Source organism: Solanum dulcamara, chromosome 8 (assembly GCF_947179165.1).
Source record: "Solanum dulcamara chromosome 8, daSolDulc1.2, whole genome shotgun sequence".
NCBI classification, from domain to species: domain Eukaryota; kingdom Viridiplantae; phylum Streptophyta; class Magnoliopsida; order Solanales; family Solanaceae; genus Solanum; species Solanum dulcamara.
This window is the reverse complement of record NC_077244.1, coordinates 69862655-69884405: the sequence shown is the minus strand read 5'-3', so window position 1 is coordinate 69884405 and position 21751 is coordinate 69862655. Positions and strand designations below refer to the sequence as shown.

The 21751-nt window shown below is 35.3% G+C and overlaps 4 protein-coding genes and 1 long non-coding RNA gene across 6 annotated transcripts; 4 read left to right on the top strand and 1 right to left on the bottom strand.

The window, feature by feature from the left end:
• Positions 1–794: 794 nt before the first annotated feature.
• LOC129901495 (magnesium transporter MRS2-1-like) lies at positions 795–6162 on the top strand. Of its 2 annotated transcripts, XM_055976694.1 has the most exons (7): positions 795–1133; positions 1838–2444; positions 4743–4871; positions 4960–5301; positions 5382–5429; positions 5598–5672; positions 5758–6162. In XM_055976694.1, the coding sequence occupies exons 2-7, from the start codon at positions 1857–1859 to the stop codon at positions 5761–5763; spliced, it is 1188 nt and encodes a 395-aa protein (XP_055832669.1). In that variant the 5' UTR covers positions 795–1133; positions 1838–1856; the 3' UTR covers positions 5764–6162. The 2 variants fall into 2 exon arrangements, with proteins under 2 accessions (XP_055832669.1, XP_055832668.1); XM_055976693.1 differs by having other exon boundaries at positions 799–1133; positions 5598–6162.
• A 1318-nt stretch (positions 6163–7480) lies between these two features.
• Positions 7481–13578, top strand: LOC129901496 (protein LPA3). Its single transcript, XM_055976695.1, has 12 exons — positions 7481–7904; positions 9333–9363; positions 9537–9629; positions 9721–9783; positions 10089–10200; positions 11113–11198; positions 11506–11564; positions 11688–11790; positions 11887–11947; positions 12773–12855; positions 12938–13018; positions 13199–13578. Exons 1-12 carry the CDS (start codon positions 7591–7593, stop codon positions 13256–13258), a joined length of 1146 nt encoding a protein of 381 aa, XP_055832670.1. The 5' UTR covers positions 7481–7590; the 3' UTR covers positions 13259–13578.
• Positions 13579–14255: 677 nt separating this feature from the next.
• Positions 14256–16978, top strand: LOC129899485 (phosphatidyl-N-methylethanolamine N-methyltransferase). Its single transcript, XM_055974471.1, has 2 exons — positions 14256–14697; positions 16452–16978. The coding sequence occupies exons 1-2, from the start codon at positions 14453–14455 to the stop codon at positions 16699–16701; spliced, it is 495 nt and encodes a 164-aa protein (XP_055830446.1). The 5' UTR covers positions 14256–14452; the 3' UTR covers positions 16702–16978.
• A 1596-nt stretch (positions 16979–18574) lies between these two features.
• On the bottom strand, positions 18575–20576 carry LOC129900290 (probable WRKY transcription factor 40). The gene is made up of 4 exons (XM_055975228.1): positions 20293–20576; positions 19779–20204; positions 19532–19648; positions 18575–19411 (listed from the first exon to the last, which is right to left on the bottom strand). Exons 1-4 carry the CDS (start codon positions 20365–20367, stop codon positions 18941–18943), a joined length of 1089 nt encoding a protein of 362 aa, XP_055831203.1. The 5' UTR covers positions 20368–20576; the 3' UTR covers positions 18575–18940.
• On the top strand, positions 19418–20560 carry LOC129900291 (uncharacterized). Its single transcript, XR_008769594.1, has 2 exons — positions 19418–19708; positions 20460–20560. It is a non-coding gene; the product is annotated as an uncharacterized LOC129900291 (long non-coding RNA).
• Positions 20577–21751: the final 1175 nt, after the last annotated feature.

Below are 21751 nucleotides of genomic sequence, written 5' to 3'. Positions count from 1 at the left end.
CTCTTCTCCGATTATTTGTTAATATAATCATCACATATGATACAAATAATTTCTTCAATGTCAAACATGATTCTTTTATTTATAAAATTCAAAATTATGATTATTATTACTTTTTGCAAAATTTAAATTTATGGATCAAATTTTACGTTTTGAAAAATTAAAATCACAACTTGAAATTTGAAATCCTACATTTTGAAGAATTTGAGATTACAAATTATAATTTGAAATTAAAGCTTTCTTGAGTTTCGAATCAAAAGTCAAAACTTCAGATTTGTGTCTCAAATCCTATGGCTAAACGGTTTTAGCCTAAACCAACAATTTTTTTTTTTTATTCGACTTATCAATCAAATCAATTTTTCACACCCGTAGCCGAAAGAAGGAAATAGTAAGAAGAAAAACTCGATGAGAAAACGAACAAGAAAAAGACAATAATTAAAATTATGACCTAGCTATCAATAAAATTAAGCTTAGTATTTGTAAAAGAACTGAATTCGAAGTACTAGGTTAATGTAATATTTTTATAAATTTATATTTTGACGATAGATTACTCTGGTACATAGGAGTGATATACACAGTAACGTATTTAAACTGCATGCAATCTAATAGAAATACCACCATTTTATCTTTACAAATAATTATTGGGAAAAAAATATATGATACCTATAAATTTATAATGGTTATATCAATTTCCTGTAAATTAGGCAGCACGAATCCAGCCTAACTAACTAAAAAATAAAAATTTGTGACAGTTAGATGTAAAAGGAATATTATTCAGCCACATATAAATAAAACAGAAGATATATAGGAGTAAGAAATACAATATTGTTATTATGATTTTTTTTTAGATTTTCTGCAAATTACGTAAATTAGTATTACTGTACTCCCTTAGGGCTGAGAAGAAATCCCTATACTCATTGCTCTATAGTACTATCAGCTTAGGTTGGGTGACTGATTTGTACGTTTTTCCCGGTCGGCGATTTTCCGGTGTCCCACGTGACGGCGGAGCTACAGTGGCAGCTCTAACCGAAACCCTAACATATTGTACAATCGGGTTGAAAATTGGACTGAGTTTAGGCTGCAATTTCAAATGAGGGCCCGGTTAATTGGATGACCATCTCTCTCCCCATCTACAGGTGAAGGTTCCCTCCTATTTTCCTTTTTGCTGATGATTTACAATAAGCTTCAATACAATTGCTCAAGCTTCCTTTGAGATTTTTTCTTGTTAGTTTCAATTAATGTTTTTTCTGTGGAAATTACTTTTTAGTTAGTCAAGCTTCAGTTTTAATTCAAATGTTTTATTTAGGAAATCACTTTCTGGTGTTGGACTGGGTATTATGGTAGCTGACATGCAGTAATTGACCAGGTGTAGGACATGGTAGGAGAATAATGTTTTGTTGATTTGGAATTCCGTTAACTCCAAAAAACCTATCTAGCCACTGGGTGATGTGTTACAGAACTTTAATAAGGTAAAATAATCATTGTCCATCTGCCAAGACTCTTAACTTATTAGAGACTGGGATGGACTCGTAGTCAGAAAGCAAAATGATATCCAATAATTTTAGGGAAGCTGCCCAAGCTGAATGTAGACCAACTGTGTTTTTAAAATACATTTGATGATGTGCATACAGTTAGTATTAAGGTCTAATAGGCAACTTCATCCGTTAAAGCTTCACGTAAGTTGTGGCTGGCATAATGAACCAACTTATCTAAATTCTTACATGTCCCAACAAACCCGATTAAACTAATGATGGAGTCAATAGAGAATTGTGGCTGGGCATGGAGGTTTCTTTCACAGTTATTAGAATTGAAAGCTCATTAACTTCTTCATTTATTCCAGCATATAAAAGTCTTCATTGATGGCTGAAATCAAAGAACGCTTGCTTCCACCAAAACCTGCATCAGCAGCAAATCTTAGAGAAGTATCTTATAGGCCGCCTACCTCTGGTCGTCAACCTTTTCAAGGTATAGATGTCTTGGGTCTTAAGAAGCGAGGTCAAGGACTTCGATCATGGATTCGGGTTGATACATCTGGCAATTCCCAGGTCATTGAGGTGGACAAGTTCACTATGATGCGTCGTTGCGACCTTCCAGCTCGTGATCTACGTCTATTAGATCCATTGTTTGTTTACCCATCAACAATCCTTGGCAGGGAGAAGGCAATTGTTGTAAATCTTGAGCAGATTCGATGTATCATTACAGCTGATGAGGTTCTCCTATTAAATTCTCTCGACAGCTATGTCCTGCAGTATGTAGTGGAGCTGCAGCGACGGTTGCAAGCTGCAGGAGCAGGTGAGGTTTGGCAGTCAGAAGGTGAGTTGAGCAGAAGAAGAGGAGGCAGGAATATTGAGAATATGTTTGGCAATCCATCACCGGATTATTTGCCCTTTGAATTCCGCGCGCTTGAAGTTGCACTGGAGGCAGCTTGTACTTTTCTTGATTCTCAGGTATGTAGCAGAAAACACCATCTTGGGGACTTTGTTTTCATCTACATAGAGTATGAGTATATGGTACAAATTTTGCAATAAAATCTGGTAAGAACCTACGTCTGAGTAGCCTCAAGTTACATTGCACCTGTTGATATAAATATGCCTTAATACAATACTGTGCAAAGACAAAGTGCGCCGATGGCATTGGTTGCTTTGAGAGGGGAAAGTTATAAAGATAGTTCTTCCAATTTTTCAAGGAAATAGCTTGAGTTTCTTTTTATTTTTTTAACCAAGAAATCCTTGAGGGCTAGTGATGGTGCATGGTTTGAAACTCGATGCATAATGGGGCTGCTTCTCTACCCTTCCCCACTGAAATATCAGGCACACCTGCAGCAGGATTCGAACCCATGACGTGCACCTAACTGACACATCACAAGCCGCACTCTTACCATTAGAGCAAAGCCCGGGGACCAGGAAATAGCTGAGTTACTGCTCAACATACTTAAATATTCCCATATTTTTGCGTTTCACACACATTATCTCCAGCTGATTCAGACCTAAAATATCATTTTAAATGTTGGAAGTATCTGACTGGATTCATATCTGAACTTAGGTTATAAAGGAGTTGCAGAGTGGTTACACTGCTCAGTTTCGTTTGGTTCTATTAAAAAAATTGATATTTCAGTTTAAGCATGCCTCTGTGATGTTTGATGTTCTTGGGGAAATGCTGATGATGGTAAGTTGCTCTAGACAGAGCACCGAGCTCAATCCAAAACCCCCCTCCTTTTTTATCACAAGGAGAAGAAAGAACATAACGGTTAACTAGTCATCAACAGGAGGTCATAGAACAAAACTAGTTAATAGGAGAAAGCTCTGTAGTTTGGATGCCTAATAGAAGTTGGGAAACAATATATTCACTTCGTCTGTTTGAAACTCTGAATTGACATAAAAATATGTTACAAAAGCTAGTAACCACTTCACAGATATTTGTATGAGCATTAGAGCATCATTTTTAGATTTGCGGAAGAACTATGTTTTATAAGTTAAAATAAATATTTTGCAGTTATTATATCTTATTTTGTTTTGATGTGTTTTCATTATGATTGTTTTAGTTTCATTTTTTTTTAATCATAGTTTGTTTTAGTTGCTCATTTTGGACTGAGAAAAAGCAGAGGTGGTGAAATAAAATGGGCAGTAGAAGCCGAGAGGTAATTTGGTGAATTAACAAGTCTGAAAAGATAGTTGGTGGTCTTGAAGTTTGTGTTGTTGAATATGACCCACTTTTCATTGTTTCAACTTTCATATAGGATAGCAGCATGGGATACTAACATCCCTTCCTGAGAGTCCAAAATCACATCAGTCATAAATTAGGATGGGAGGAGTCTCTTAAAGAAATAGGATGGGAGGAGTTATTTGGTAAAGATGCATATTGGCAGGTCGCGATCCAGACAAAAATTGATTGTCATTGCTGACAAGCTGTTGACTCAATTAGCTGTTGTCTCAATTTTCCTGAACATCTTTAGAAAATACTATCCTTGTAGGAAAGAAGCATCATACTATTCTGTAATTCCAGAAAGCCATTTATTTAATGGAATTTAGCAGAAAGGTTCACAGTGAAAAATGATCCAAAACAGTGTCAGTCCAAATAAGGGCAGTGAGAGATATTCTCAATTATGGCTCATTGATCTCTTTGGTCGTATTTGTATGTGTGGGAGGAGCTTCTCCATCGTACTACACAGACGACCTACATATCCTGATGATAAAGAGAACAGGACAGATAATTTTTGTTGGTTGACCTTAACCTTGAAAACTACCATGACTATCCATGTGATGACATGCATGATGCAAGGATCCTTACTTCACATAGTAAACTTCTAGATAGCCCTTATGATTGAACTTGTATCGATGGCCAAAAAATACAAGTTGACACTAAGGTTCCAAGAGATAATAGTAACAAGTTTTGTGGATTTCATAGTTTGCACATGTAAATGTTGCAACGAAGAGCTTGGTCTTAGCTCGAAGAGAGAGAAAGAGCTTACAAGCAAAAAGGGAATTAGCACTGATTTTGGAATGAATATCTCAGTTTCTTGAATACTATCAACAAAATGCAAAATCCATTTTGCAAGAACTCTGGTACCAACAGAACTACTGAAATGACTTAACTGTGAACTAAGTGTGGTGCTACAATTTAATATATATTGTCATGACCTAGAACAAGTTGAATAAACAATTGTAATAAGTATCCTGGATAGTTCTGTATTATTTGGTTTGCGTCGACCCAAGTGTTTTGATTTTGTTTTCTTTCCAAATGACCAGGCAGCAGAACTAGAGATTGAAGCATACCCATTGTTGGATGAACTTACATCTAAAATTAGTACCTTGAATTTGGAACGAGTTCGTAGATTGAAAAGCAGGCTTGTTGCTTTGACTCGTAGAGTTCAGAAGGTATCCTAGCTATATATTTTTTTCCCTGGAGTTTCCAAGCACAAGTTACTGATTATATTATCTTAACTTCCCACCATCTGTTATCTAGGTTAGAGATGAAATAGAGCAGCTTATGGATGATGATGGGGACATGGCTGAGATGTATCTCACTGAGAAGAAAAGCCGGATGGAATTGTCTTGCTATGGAGATCAATCATTGCTTGGCTACAGGTCAACAGATGGTGCGTTGTCTTTGTCTGCTCCAGTTTCCCCTGTTTCCTCACCCCCTGAGAGCAGGAGGCTTGAAAAAAGCTTGAGCATAGCAAGAAGCAGGCATGAAAGCATGAGAAGTTCGGAAAGTGGCGCTGAAACTCAGAGTATAGAAGAGCTGGAGATGCTCTTGGAGGCTTATTTTGTTGTCATTGACAGCACTCTCAACAAGTTGACATCGGTATCTTCTACAGTCTCTTATTGTTTATCCTTTCATTTTGTATTCCTTTTCTTAATCAAACTTTCTTTTTTCTGTTACAGTTGAAGGAGTATATTGATGATACCGAAGATTTCATCAACATTCAACTGGTATGCATTATACATTTAAGTTGGTTTTAAATGGATTTTACTTTGCATTAAACCCTTGACTTATTAAAAACATGGAATTTGTAAGATTAGACTAGTCAAAACTTAAAACACACAATTTATAATAATTTGATTGATTTGTTTTCATGTATTATGGACTTTTATTTGCAGGATAATGTCCGGAATCAGCTTATACAATTTGAGCTGCTACTTACAACTGCGACCTTTGTGGTTGCCATCTTTGGGGTTGTGGCAGGAATTTTTGGGATGAATTTTGAAATACCAATGTTTAATCAACCAAATGCATTTAAATGGGTCTTAATAATTACAGGTGTAACTGGAGCAGTGATATTCTTTGCATTTTTGTGGTTCTTCAAATATCGAAGGTTGATGCCACTGTAGATGCTCGGGCACAGCTAATTGAGAATACACCCAGTGCAAGTAAAAGAGGACGGCCTGCTGGTGATATTTTTCGAAAGGCATTTGACAATGGATCCTATTTGTGGAATAAATACACAGCTTACAAGAAATAAGCTTCTTCAGAGAAGACCAGTATCTGTCAATGCTATGTACCAGAAAAGCTGATAGATCTACTGAATCATTTGATATTCATACCTCTACCCCTTGTAGCCTAATGGTAGTTTCAAAGTTGTAGTACATTACACATTATAATACTAGGCATTTGTATTCTTGGAGTTCAAAAGAATGAAAATGGGTCATTCTTATCGTAAGCCAACCATTTCGAATCATATAGCAACCAGCTCAAAAATGCCAAAAGCTTAAGGTCATCACTACGAAAAGTGACTTTGATCTGCATTCGAACTGTTTCAGTGTCAGTAAAGTGCAAATTGAATATGAAGGGGAAGACAAATACACAATTGACGTGGTTAGTTTCTCAACAAAATGATCACACTTTTTCTGTTATATTTTTCTCAATCAAAATCAAGCATGCCTTTTTCGTACATGATTCGTAAATCGGAGGACATGATCCAAAATTAATCTTTGATAATCTAGATTCTAGACCAAACAAAAGATCTTCAAACTTTGAGTAATGCCAGCAACAATTTTCATAAACTAGTTTAGGAACCATTTGAATAACCTTTATACTTTCTAAATTATTTTTTAAAACACTCATATTAATCAGGATCTTTTAAAATTTAAAATGCACAAATAGAAGTGAACAAGGAGATGTAATATTAAATACAACAACGTACGTAGATCTTACAATAACCTAGAGGCTGTTTTCAAAAGACCCCCAGCTCAAGTGCATCAAACCCAAGTAAAAAAAGAAGACGAAATAATGAAGAAAGTATAGCCATTAGTAAGAAAGGCAGTGTACAATAACAACAACAAAATAGTGCGATAATCGAAACACATTACACAACATAAGGCAAGAATTACAAGGGTACGACTAGTACGATGACAAGAACTAAAAAGCCTAAACCTACGCATGGCAAGACAACACTTCAACCCTACTAACATTCGATCCTGATACACGGCCTCCACTCCTTCCTATCTAGAGTCAATCTAGAGTCATGTACTCGGTAAAATGAAGTTGCGTCAAATCCTGCCTAATCACTTCTTCCCAACATTTCTTCGGCCTATCTCTACCCCTCCGAGTACCCCCTACAACCAGTCTCTCTCACCTCCTCACTGGGGTGTCAATGCACCTTCTTTGCGCATATCCAAACCATTTCAGTCTCGCTTCTCTCATCTTATCTGCCACAAAGATCACTCCTACCTTTTCTCAAGTAACCTCATTCCTAATCTTGTCGCTCCTAATATGTCCACACATCCATCTCAACATCCCCATCTCTACAACATGCATCTTCTGAACATGTGAGTTCTTGACTGGTCAACATTCCACCATACAACAAGGACGGTCTAACCACTACTCCGTAGTTTGAGTGATACCTTCTTATCACACAAAACTCCAAAGGTAAATCTCTATTTCATCCGTATTGCTCTAATGCGATATGTGACATTACTGTGATGTACCCAGACGGACTTAGATGTAATATTAAATAGAAGTAATGTTTGCTAAAGTTTATTTTTGAGGAGAATAAAAAAAAATCGAATAAAAGACCTTATCACCAATTCAATGTTGGTTATATTTCCCTCCACCATCATCTGTATCCACAACAGCAGCTAACCAACCATTGCCATGGCCATGGCCGTCACCACGGCCTTACAGTTACAGACACTTCCTTCTTCTTTCACTCTTCCTCGCTCTCCCTTTATCTCTTTTTCCTTTTCCCTTTCCCCCATTTGCCCATTCCTCCACTCTCCCCAAACCTCCGCAAGATCATCAGTACCCTTCAAGGGAATTCAGTGCATCAAGAATGAAGTGGGAGCTGACCCAAAAAAGGGCGTCAGCATTTACAAGCCTAAATCTTACCAAGTACTTGTTTCTGATGCCGCCAACTCTCTCTTCTATGCCCTTAATGACGGGAAGACCAGACTCGAAATTGACTTCCCGTAATTCTTGATCTTCTATGCAATTGCCTCTTTAAGTTTGTAGACACTACTACTGATTAATGGTTGTCGACTTGTTTCTTTGTGTGGGTGTTTTCAAGATTCCTATTTGACTATTTTAGCTTGCCTGATGATACTTGTGTTATAGCTGTTTCATAAATTTCTACTTGTTACTTTCAAGAACTTCTCATAAAGGTCAAATTATTGAGTATTGGCTTGAAATGGATCCAAATTGAATGAAATAGATATTGAGGATTCATACAGATGACTGTTAGTTTGGGATTGAGGCATAGTAAAAATAGTTGATTTCAAGAATTAGTGATATATTTTCTGCTGCAATAACGACAGCATATCCAGTGTAATCCCACAAATGGGATCTGAGTAAGGTACACTGTACGCATACTTTACCACTGGACGGCTGTTTCTACTGCTAAGTTTCCTTATTTGTGGTATGCAATACAAGTGGTTCTTTACTAGTTATGTAGTAACCTTGTGAAAGAAGTTTGTATAGGTAAGTTGCATTCCGAGTGTGAATCACCCAAATGGAACAAAGTTGGAATCTTATGAACCGACAAATCACAAGTCAGAGCATTGGGAAATCAGCTCAAATTTACATTACATGAAAATCTAAGTGGTGGGCTGGACTTGTAATCACCTTTTATGTGGAAAAAAAGTGACTAAAACAGCAGCTTCCCCCCACCAGGGAGGTGTCCCAACAAAAGGACATAATTTGTAGAAGTATAATTGGTGGATTAGTTATCGTTACATTTTTGTACATATGAATAGGTGACCTAGATTCTGTTGCAATTCCTAATTGTTTTTTATTTCATAAGTTTTTTCAATTGAGGAGTATGGTCCTGTCATAGAAAATGAAGGAAAGTAAAAAGATGTTAAGTGTTTACAGTTTGTTTTCATCAAAGCTGAAGTTTATGCTAAAAGTTCAGGTGTTTTAAGCTAAAACTGATGAATAATTACCATAATCTAATCTGAAGTCTATATTTTTATATCAATTACAGATCATGGCATCATATTTTTAGAATGATGATTTAGGGTGTAAAAGTTATATATCATTTGCTCTGGCAATGTTCAGCTGAATGCATCCTCTATTGCAAATTTTGTTATGTCCTTCGGTGTATCTGAACAGATCCATACTGTATTCCTGAATATGTTCGTACGGTTTCATGTAAAATGAGTTCTTTCTCCCAAACATTAAGTCAGGCCATGTTCTAAATCAGAATACTTTAAAGTCTTTCAGGATGTTGTCAGCTGTATATTAACTTTTGACGTTGAATTGTCACTGCGTTCATGAAGTTTTATAGGAAGATAACCTTTTTGAGTACATGCTTATTATTTCAATAATAAGTTTATCATAGCTTCTTTCCTGACAACTTTTCCTGTTTGTTTCGACTCTCCATTGGTTTACATCTTCAGGCCCTTGCCCACCAACATTTCTTCTTATAAGGTATAATGTTAACTGTCTTAAATTTTGAAATTTTAAGTACCTAGCTAATGACATCATATTGTTATCGGAAGTCATTCTATTTTTCTGGATAATTATCATCTCTCATATTTTGCATATTTCTAATTATGTGACCTTGCAATGAGCTCGACTCTCAAATTCCTGAAAATGTGAAGGGGTCTTCGGATGAGTTCAGTGATGCTAATATCCAACTTGTACTAGCTGTTGTTAAGAAGCTTCAGGAAAAGATGGAAACTAGAGCTTGTGTGGTGAGAAGAAACTTTGTCATTCTTTCTTTGTACAAGTTATGATTCACTGAAATGCGCAGAAGCATATCTGACAAGATCCCTCAATTTGTAGGTGTTCCCTGACAAACCAGAAAAGCGTAGGGCCACCGATCTTTTCAAAGCAGCTCTTGACTCGGTACTGCTGCTAACTCATTGTAGATTTCAAGTTTCATTTCTGATGCTGTGAACCATAGCATTTTGTTATAGTAGGGAATGCCTTCTTTGTAAGTCTGGTGCTTTCGTCAGTTGGCTTGTCTTATCTAAACCTCTCCTTGAACAAGAGATGAATGATTAACTTTGAAAAACATTTTTAGCTGTTTATGATATAGTTTGATTCATCTTCTTTTTCATTTTGCATTTTGGAGTTGCATTTTTTTCGGTTGTTTCCTAATTCTCACAAAAATCTTATTGAAGTTATCTTACTTTCTTTAACTCTTTCAGATAGATGGTATTACCATTGGATCCTTGGATGATATTCCTGGGGGCGCTGTGACCACATTCTTCAGATCTGTAAGGAATACACTGGACTTCGATTTTGAGGATGAGAATGAAGGTTAATTTCACAATCTAACTGTTCTTATGTTTCCAACTTCTTCATCAACATAACCACTGTTGCGCAATAACCTAGTTCTCTTCAGCTACAACAATAAATAGATCCATTTTGGTTTTCCACATAAGCTTTCTTTCTTTTTCTTTTCCGGGAGAGGAGAGGGGAAGGGTGATGCAATCCTGTTATGTCCTTCAAAGAAAGAATGATAGGAAACAGTCTTTTGAATCTTGTCAAGTGTTTAAGGCTTTTAAGTCATTATGATACAAATTACAAAGTCTACAAAATATTAGGTTCCTATATTGCATTTAACTTCAAAAAAAAAACAAAAAACTCGAGAACATCAGCAGATTAACATGAGTACATGCGTCTTGTATTGTTGCTACCCAACCCTGTCTCAAATTCAGCTGGACCTTTTCTCCTTTAGCATTTGTGGTATTGAAACAGTTTGTTTTAGTAATTGAAAGTATTTATGTAGGGAATCTGCTTTGCATAAAGTGATGCAGGTATCATGTAGGAAGAAAACTAAAATCCTAACCAAACATTGTATATGCTATGCTAAGTTTTATATGGAGATTCTCTTTAAAATATCAACCAAACAATGTAATAAATTATGCAGAATTTGATACTTGGAGAGATTACTCCTGAAATACCAACCAAACAGGCCCTTATTGTTAAATGAGTCTAGCTATTTTTTTCTTTTTACATCCGCTGTTATCTTTTTTTGAAGCTTTTAAAGCAATTGATGGTTCCTTTTTCTTGTTTTATTAACACCTAAACCTCCATGATTTACAAGGGCATAGTTACTTAAAGCTCAAAGGAATAGCTTGGTTCTGGGTTATCGCAATGATCATCATTTTTTTTCCTATGCTATGTGTACTATACCTTATAAAGCTTCATGCATCTTTATTTGCTCAGGTCGTTGGAAGTCTGACCAGCCTCCTACTCTTTATATATTTATCAACTGCAGCACTCGTGACCTTTCGTACATAGAGAAGTATGTGGTAAGATCTGTTGGTATTAGAAAGTAATGTTATCTAATTTTCACTTCCAAATTTGCAAGAAATTATCTCCACTAAAAATCAAACTTACTAGTGTACCAATGTGTGGTCGACCTTAATTCCAAATGTGTCATTTGTTCTTGGACATGTTTCCTTTGCTCTTCCACGTGCTCTACCTTAGAATTGTCTTGTCCACCCTTTTAGTATTCACTTTATTTGTTTATTCTACTGTAATTTTAAATAAATGTTTATTCTCTGTATTTATTCAAGCGTTGATGATATTGACATCCATTGCATTGACAATGTGCAGGGTAAATTTGCTACGTCAACCCCTAGCCTCCTTTTCAATCTCGAACTTGACACCTTGCGGTAATTAATTTGATCCGTATCTTTGATGGATATTTTTCTGATTAATATTCTTTTGATTAGTATATGTTATGGTCAATTCCTCGATGATATTCTGATTAACAATAAATTTATTCAAAATTGCAGCGCTGACCTAGGTATTATAGGCTTTCCACCACGGGAATTGCATTACCAATTTCTTTCTCAATTCATCCCCGTCTTTTATATTCGAACAAGAGAGTACTCAAAGGTGACAATTTTGTGATCTTGGTTTTATGTTCATCTATCTTTTATCGACCTTGTAATTTTGTAATGCATAATTTCTTTTTTCTTTTTCTCATGGAAGACAGTTGCAGTGGAACCTTATATTGTGAACTACAATGGAGCTCTCTTCCGTCAATATCCTGGTAAGATTTCATTCTTGTGGCTATAGGCTTATTTAAGGATTCTGTTACTTCTGTTTCATTATTTTCCTATCTTTATCGACTTTCTCTTCTTGTTCTCAATTGTATTTCCTTCTTTCTGATATCAAAACATAGTGCAGATTATTTTCTTGGTGTTCACTCCAGTAGAACAATAGTGGAACAGAAATTTGCGGATAGAGTATACTAGTTGTTCAAGTATATTGAATATATGTGACTCGTAAAGATTTCTGACCCTTGCAAGGTTACTATATCCTTCGGTTATACTATGAGTATAAAATGAATCTGATCCTAGGAACTATTTTCTCACTTGAAAATGAGATGATGGAAGAAAATGAAACCCCTTATCTGAATTCTTGTGTTTGTTTGTGAACTTAAAATCGGAAGACATACTGTCAAATATAAATTCTCTGTTTGTTATAGTTATTTGTGGAACTCCACAATATTAAGAATAACTTCCATTTAAAGAAAATTCAAATGCTCTTAATGAAATTGAAGTATTTGAAACTAGATAATTAACATCACGTAAGAGTAATAGATATAACATTTTTTGTTTCATTAGAAGTGTCTATGTCGTTTCTGATATTCAGGCTTCAGCACAGTTAATATATCTGCTAATCACTCACCATTTACGGTGTTGAGATGCTCTATCTTATAGTTGGTAAACAGAGAAAATGCCAAATAGATTCAACCCCACCCTGAAAAATAAACAAACAACTAAAAGACAGAAGAACAACGCCTACTTGTAAGATTCTGTATGCACCAATATGGAATACCGACAACCTTTAGCTTTGTTTTAAATTTTTGCAGGGCCTTGGCAGGTGATGCTGAAACAGACAGATGGTTCTTTTGTTTGTGTGGCAGAGAGTGCAACTCGCTTCACTCTTAACGAAGTAATTATATAGCTGATTCACGCTACTTGTTCTTCTTAATAACTTTTATGGTAAATAAGTTGTTCAAAACGTATTATGGCAGACCAAGGAAGAACTATTGAGAGTCCTCGGACTGCAAGAGGAGAAAGGAAGCTCTCTTGAATTTCTCAGAAGGGGATACAAGGTCTCTTTATAGCAATTTCAACCTTACATAGTTTTTGTGTTTTTTTCTCGTTACTCAAATCAACTACTACAGTTTCTCCTAAAGAATGAATTACTTCTCATTGCTTATCCTAAGAAGATTAGTAAAATACACAATAGATTTGAGAATCTGTTTGAATGCTTCTTAAATGCCTTGCTGCAGACTGCAACTTGGTGGGAAGAAGATGTTGATTTAGAAGCATCCTCTGCATGGCGTAGTTGAACAGAAGATTACCACAGCAGAAGAGGATGGCCGATGGAGATGTATAACATAGACACTCGGGTGGTGGAGGAACAAGCTACTAAATTACCATATTTGTTGATCCAGCATTTGCTTCAGAACAACGTTCTTTGTATTTATTCTACTTTCTAGTAACTTGTACTTAACTTAAAAGAAGGTTGTCTTAAACAAGTGACAAGTCCTTTAAAGTTTCTTGGAGCGTCCCACCCTTACCCTGCACCATTGTCACCTTTATTGTTCCCCCAGCTATGAAAGAGAGAATTTGTGCAACACTTTATTCTCTTTTAGCTCTCATTGTTTAATTCTGTGTTTTCATAGTGTAAAGGTTTTCCTGGGCAAAAGGAGCCTTCATTCTCTTTGTTTCTTCAATTGTTCTGATAAGTTGGAACATTGAAAGTAAAAGATAGCTCAAAGATAAGCTTGCGATAAACAAAATCAAGGAAAATGATTTTGTCTCATTGAAGCAATAATCCAATTCAAGAATACGCGAATCATAAGGAATGAAGGATCAGCTTGTGTAAAATTAAAATCTTCGAGACAATAACTATTTTTCAAAGACATGGCCAGTGAACGCTATTTCTACCCTGAATGGGGTTGATTTACAAGAATGACCTTGGAAGTAATTGTCAACTTCTGACTCTTGCTTGTACTATTGCAAAACTTCAAGTTCAACAAGTTTTGACTTTTGACCTTGAAGATTTGCTTCGGGCCAGGGAACATTGTTTCCAGTGGGTTAATTTGCACCTTTGTCCCTATTTTGTGTTGGTGTTTTAATTTTTGTCCATCATAACAAACAACTTTATATTTTCGTATCGTAATATTTCACAAGTTATGTTTAAACAAGACTTTAGTTACTAAAAACCTTGCACCCCACTAGATATAAACTCGATTGTTTAAAAAAAAAAAAACTAAACTCATTTGAAGAGCAAACCGCACATTTTATGCATGTATACTATTCCCTTTACAAAGGTGGTGTAATTTCCGCCCCGTTAGTGGCAAGCCCAACAACATGGTGTCAACCAATCAGCCCAAACCTATCGAAATATGCTGCTCCTGCGAACAACATAGATCGAAAGGGACTTTCCATTTTTGGGGGCAGGTTTAGGACACAAATAAAGGAATAGTAGTACAGTGACACTGAGAGAGAGCGGGGGACAGAGAAGCAAGCAAGAAGAAATGGGATTATGGGCATGCTTAGGAGTGATATCCCCATTTCCATTCTACTACTATCTCTGGACACATCCTCAAAAATGGGTCGATCTGTGCGGAAGTGGACGTGACCCTTGCAAAGTTATGGCTATGGCCTCTCACTTTATAAAGTTGATACAATTCATCTCCCTCTTATCCGTTTCCACACTTTCATGGCCGCCTCCGCTTTATTTTTGGCCCCTTTTCATCTTTGGCCAGTTTCTTAATTTCAGGTCAGTCTCCTCAAGCTTCAAAATTGATCTTCTTTCTTGTTACTATGTCTTAATGGTCATTGGACAATGTTAAAGATTGTTCTTTTTTAACAAGATTGTGTCTATTTGTTAATTTTCTGAACATATACCTTGACCTATTGTTGTTTGCTAGAAACTAGATTCTTGAATTTACTAGAATGAAAAATGGCATTTCTAGGATTGGGAGGGAAATTGGCCTAAGTAAAGCGGAATGTATACAAGATTGGTTGTTCCCAAGGCTTTGGTTCAACGAAAAAGGTAGCGTAGAGCGGGATGTCTCGCAGGCTCATGTGTTGGAATCTTGATAGGTGAACTAAGTCTGGTATTTAAGTGGGGAAATGGTTGAGGGGTCGACCCATTCTTCATAGTGTTTTAGAGCTAAATATAAAAGATTGATATAACCACCTTAACTATTTTGAAATTGACATATAGTTTGTCGATGAGTTGATTATATCTAGGTTTATGTTAATTGTTGGCAATTTTTAATACGTGGAAGAAAGGGATGGCGTAGCGTTCCCTCTTGTCATTAATTTACTAGGAGCCAGTTTAATCATTCTTTACTTAAGGAAAGCATCTTTGATGTAAGTTGCGAACTCTAGATGCTCTGCCTGCAATATCAAACAAATGCATTGTAGTGACTCAATGATGCAAACTTTGACATATCGGCCAGTTTATGAACTGATGTCTCTGGAGATATGGGGGAGATTTCAATAACTTGGGTCCATCATTGGATTACTGATCTTTACCTCCCACCTCAGTACTTTAATGGTCGATTTGTACTCAACTAGACTTTGTTCCAAAAGACTATAAATCAAGGATAATTTGGTGAACAGCTGGGATAGAGAATAAATATTGGATATTAAACTCTGATTAGAGTTCCAACCAATCTTCTTCAAATAATACAGGTTTCTTCGATGAGTTTAAGTTCTGTACTATGAGGTAGTGAACCTCATAATCATTACTCTTCTATAGCCGCTCGACCAAAACTATTTACAATAGTTAGCCAATACACATATATTATACACTAAATTATACATATATCTTACATCTGCCGGCTACTTTTTTGGGTCAGGGGATATTTAAGTTAATTTCCCTGTTTAATATGTAGATTATTTCTTCTCATAGAAGAGTAATGGTTTTGAGGTTCACTACCTAACTTAAAACGTAGTTATTAACTATAGGTTTCTTTGGATCATACATTCATATACTTTAAACAAGCATTGATCTAAAGATATATTTCCAAATTCCAATGCAATAGAATTTGGACGGCTTAAAATAGTGAAATGCCTACGAAAGGATAATTGGAGTCATTTATCAAAAAAGAAAAAAGTTTGTCAGAATCACATCTTGTTAGGTGTTTCTTCAACACCTTCTTAAGTTTAGTTTAGTTTAGAAAAATAGTAGTGACAGAGATTAACCTGGTTAACAGCATAACAATTATCGGAGAGGGGGTCGCCATTTCAATGGCAATTTTCAAATAAGAGATCTGACATGGCACCAGCAATCATTTCAAAGTTCTGTATGGAACCAGCAGTCACTTTAGACATATTGCTGACTATTTATTACTCGATTGTTTTGGATATCCCGATTCATATCTTGAATGAAGCTATGTCTTGGTTCCATCTTATCAAGAGTGACTGCTATGTTAGACGTGCACTCCTATCGCTTGTCCATGTTTTACATTTAGTTCTTTACTCTATTGGGGCTCATGGGTGTGATAATTTACATTACTGCAGGGTGTACCAACTGTTGGGAGAAGCTGGTACTTACTATGGTGTACGCTTTGGGAAGAATATCCCGTGGGTAACAGAGTTTCCTTTGGGAGTAATAAGAGATCCTCAGTATGTTGGCAGCATTTTGAGTTTGCTAGCTTGCCTCTCTTGGGTTCCTTTCTTGTATATCTTCTTATGGGTACTGGGATATGCATTTATGATACAAGTAGAATCCAAGGAAGAACCAGCCACTCGTGCAAAGCCGCTTTCTTGAGTCTATAGAAGATACATCTGCCAGCTTGAAGGAACTGGTGCCCCTTGCTTCTGCATTCCTGAGGAGGAATCCTTTTGATACAGTTCTTGTATCTATGGTTTCTTGAGTTCTCGATTCCTTTTTTAAAATCAGACACAGCAATATTTTGGACGATTCTGCAAGTTGTTTTTTTTTAATTAGCCAGCATAACATTAGATCCCTATGTCTTATAGGATTTGAATAAAAAAATCTAGGCAATATACAGCTATTTTTTTTTTCTGTGAATGGATCTTGAGAAGTGAGAACACTACAACAACAACAACAACAACAACAACCCAGTGAAATCCCACATCGTGGGGTTTGGGGAGGGTAGAGTGTACGCAGACCTGACTCCTACCAATGTAGGATGGCTGTTTCCGAAAGACAGAAGTGAGAACACTGTATGTTCTATTTTGACAGAGCAAAACTGAATGATTTGGTAGTTGTTAGTGCAAAATTTTCAAAGTAGCAGCCTTCGGGTATGATGTTAGAGGTAAAAAAAAACAAAAAATACAGCTATGATGTTATTATAATTGAAGAGGAACCATAAGGTATTTTGAATGGTCAATTCTTGAGTTTCCGTTTGGCCATAGATTTTGATGTTGAAACTTTGAGCTTTAGAAGTTATGTTTTTGGACATGCATTGTACTTGGAATTTTTTTGAAGTTTTGCTAGTAGAAGCCCAAAAACCGGTAATATTTGACGATAAGATTTTCAAAATCTCTAACCATATTGAAGATAACTTTTCAAAATCTGCTTGCTTCTAAAATTTAGGTCTAAAAGTCTCTGTTAAGCGGAAGAAGCAAGAGAAAAATATAAAGGAAGAATAGTGTTCAGTAGCTTGAGGACTTGAACATGATTTTGATTTCATTCCCTTGTTGAGATCTCTTTATCAGTGCTGCAGAAAAATCAACGAGGTTGGGTCAATTGACAAAAGCATTAAGTAAAAGACTTTTAGTTGGAGGAGTTGGACCAACTAAAAGTAAAAGACTTTTAGTTGTACTCTTCCATGCTAGTGGATGGAATCCCAAAAGACCATCGCATTGGTTGCTTTCATATAATGATTGATTTTTACTATAGCAGATAACTTATTATAGTATTAGAATTGTTTTAAGACGGAATACAATCGAGACCTTCTAAACTTGTCGTTTTATTTCGCGTATATTTAAACTTTGCATTGGCCAAATCACCCCCTGGACTTGCTAATTTGATAACCACAACCCATGAATGCTCATATACCTAACTGTTTTAAAGTACAAACAATACAAATCTCACTAATTTAAGGTTTAATTATGTGTCTTTTCTTGAGTTTTCAAAATTATTATTCGTATCCGATTTTGTATATGACGCATTTAGATACATGTATCTCATATTACATGGGTCAAAATTAGGTAAAATTTATTTCAGATACACTATATTTAAGTGGATTTGCATATCTGAGATACATCGACTCTCTCGTTCGCATCTCTTCCCATGTATATATATTTCAGAATATATTTGATATCCCAGATACATGTATTTAATATAATTCGCATGTATCTAAAATATACTGACTCTCTCACTCACCTCCCTCTTATTTTGCTCCCATCTCTCCTCTCTCGCTTGCCTCTCTTCCTATATATCTGTATTTCTTATTGTATCCGATAGCAAAAATACATATATTTAAGTGTATCTAACTTGAAATTTGTTATGAAATTATTAATTTGTGAAACAATATGTAATTATTTCAACTTATAGGAAGAACTAATATTTGTATAATTAGGTAGCTTTTCGTTGTTGTTTTAATCCTTGCATGTAACTTAAATTTGACGCCGCAAAAGAGTTGTATAATGTATGTGTACAGAACTTTAAGATGTAGGCAATAAGTTGTATATTTCATAAAAGATCTCATTTCAGTATTCTACAAAGTTGTCAAATTCAACAACTTAAATGTTTCAAGGACAATGTAGTAGTCTCAATCTAGCCAACTCAGAGCAAGTCCATTCTGCAGGGGACCCAATATGGCTGCTGTTGAAAATTTCACACAGTCCAGCAAGATCCCATTCTCACGTGCACCTCCAAGTCCAACTTTGCGGCCCAACTGTTACTAACTTTTCCTGTATCTACATTGAACAATAGTTTGTTTCCTTTTTCCCCTAAGAACTTTTCAAATGAGTCAAATTGGAAAAAATATTGAACAATTGTCTATACAAAGTAGTTGACTGCTCTACTGGACTTTTGTTTACCATCTCCATGTCTGATTATTATTATGTTGGAGGATTTTTCCTGATATGGCTGCAGCAAGTGCTGCTTTGAAACTTGGATCTTTCGTCAAGGAAGTAGCCATTTGCTCTATCAAGAACTGTTGGAACTCTGGCCTATTATGATGTTCACCTCCTGCTGCTGTTGTTGTTGCTGCTGTTCTAATGCTATTGCCACCGGTAGGACTATTAGTGCTGTGATTCATCTTCATATCGCGATTTTCTACTGTTTTCGGTGCAGTAAGATCGAGAGTAATGGTTTGTCCTGATGAATTGAGAGTTGTAGAGCAAGGTACTGAAGCAGTAGTACCTGCCATAGTTGTCACATTTAAACGGCTAGCACTGGAAGTATTAGTACTTGCACCTGATTCTGGTTTTGAGATTTGTGGATGGTTATGTTCTCCTTCATACGTTGCCACTACAATAGACTGATCTTCTATGCTTCTTTGAACCTGTCAAATGATGCACAACTCATTATTAGAATGTGCGTGAAAACTGACTCAAACATAACAAATTCATTCTTTACTATGATTGTGAACACTCATAATTAAATTAGGGTTTTTTTAAATTACCTTCTTCTTGACAGGGCAGGAAGGTGCAAATGAGCATCTGAAGTAAGCTCTTGGACAAGGGTTGTCTCTGGTTACTTTCTGACCATACTTTCTCCACTGATAACCATCCTTTACAATCTGCAAATAAGTTCACATTGCTTTATCTCATTAGTATCGGCGTGCTGAAGACATAATTAAGTAAGTAATCACATACTCTCTCTAATAGCTTACGCTTTTAGTGGAGATAGAAATAAGAGTATGTACTTACAAGAGAGGTATCAGATGCATCAGTCTTCATAGAAACAATTGTAACTTTGGCTTTAATGTGCTCTTCTCTGAGTTTCTTGCAACAAGACTCTTCATCACTTGAGCTGCTTTCTGATGAACGTCCATGAACAACATCCATATTGTTATTGTTGTCGTTGTTGTTAATGGGATTGGAGATGCTTTCAGCTTTTCTTTTCCTTGACCCTGCACTTTCATCTGCTACACCATTTTGTGTGCTCATATACTCCATCATTTGGTTTCTTAAAGCATTGTAATTTTCACAAACCACAGTGAGCATCTCTGTTAACTTCTTGTTTTCACTGCTCACTCTGTTTAATTCCTCTAACAAATCCCCTGCCTCATTTTTCACTCCCATATTCTCTCTGTCTCTGCTCAATCCAGTGAAATCACTCTGAACTTCTTGTTTCTGAAAGCAAAAAAACAAACATAAAACATCAATACTAAGCATATAAATAATACATTTGGGCATGAGCAATATAGTCCAAAAATCTTACTGGCACTTTATCAAGAACTGGACGAGGCCTAAAACTCAAATCCAATGAAGTATCAACCAAACTGGTAAATTCCATAGATTTAATTTCTTCTTAGGTATGATAATTCCAAGAATCAACAAAGCTCTAGCCTTTCTTCAGATGTGTAAAGAAACAAATACTTTCTGTAGGTATGGAAATGAAGATAAAAGGTTTATATAACAAGGCTTTAGAAGACCAGCTGACCAAGTTGTAGGAAGGTGAGAAGAAAATCAAGGAAAGAGGTAAATATTTAATTGATGCAAATTGAGAGATGGAAATAACCTTCCTTCTTTTCTTCTTATCAATTAATTATTATCCACAGCTTACTTATAGTTGTCAAATTTGTACCTAAGCAAACACAAGTGGTGGGTACAGTAACACATGTATTATATTCAATAAAGTTAAATCAATAACTTTCTCTATTGCAATTTATACTATTAACTTTTTTTTAGCCAATTTAAAAAAAATAATATATTTTTATATTTAATAAAATAATTTATTATTAGATAAATATTTAATATGTATTTTAAATCATAAATTTCAAAGTTTTTCTTTAATTCAATATCAAATTAAATTATATTAAATAAATTAAGACGGACGGTATATTATATTGCTTTTCATGTCGGCCCATCATATTTTGAATTTTTCTTATCTAGTCAAAGTCAAGACAACCATTAGAAAAGTAGAAAGAAGGATGTATATTATATGGATAAAAGAAAAGAAAAGAAAAAGGGAAATGAAAATTAAAAGGTGTTTGATATACAGAATAAATATATAGGTTGAATTTTGAGTCTTGTTTTGACCAATCTTCTAACCTACTCACTCATATAACATCATTTGGCACGTCACCACTAACTTGTGTACAAAATTAAAATAAAGGGGTGGGTGTTTTTTTTTATTTGATTTAAGTGATTTGTTTACAAACATTTTCAACGTTCACTGCTCCCCCTGTGAGATATTCGAATATTGGGTTAAAATCAGTGTTGTTGTTTTTTGGTTTAAACATGTTCATTTGGCCATGAATACTTTTTTATTTTAATTTGGAATATCATTTTAAAAAATTATTTAGATATAAAGTTATTATAACTTTTTAAATTTAACTTGAGAAAATCACTAAAAAGTTATTTTCACTCCAATTATTTGCCTACATTATATAAATATATTTGAGATAATATTTTCTATTCATTTTATTAAATATATCAAAAAGTAAATGAAAAAATCACTTGTTTTTGAACAAAACATTTACTGTGAAAAATATTTTTGATTATATCAAATACACAATATAAAATAGGGACATGCAGTTCATCAATTTAGCTGTCCAATACGCGTCCTATATGTGTATGCCACGATGGATAAGGAGGAAAGGGTAGTCTTATTTCCTATTGGGCAGAAATTAATGGTACTAGATAAAGAAATAAATATTTCTTTCTGATTAATGAAA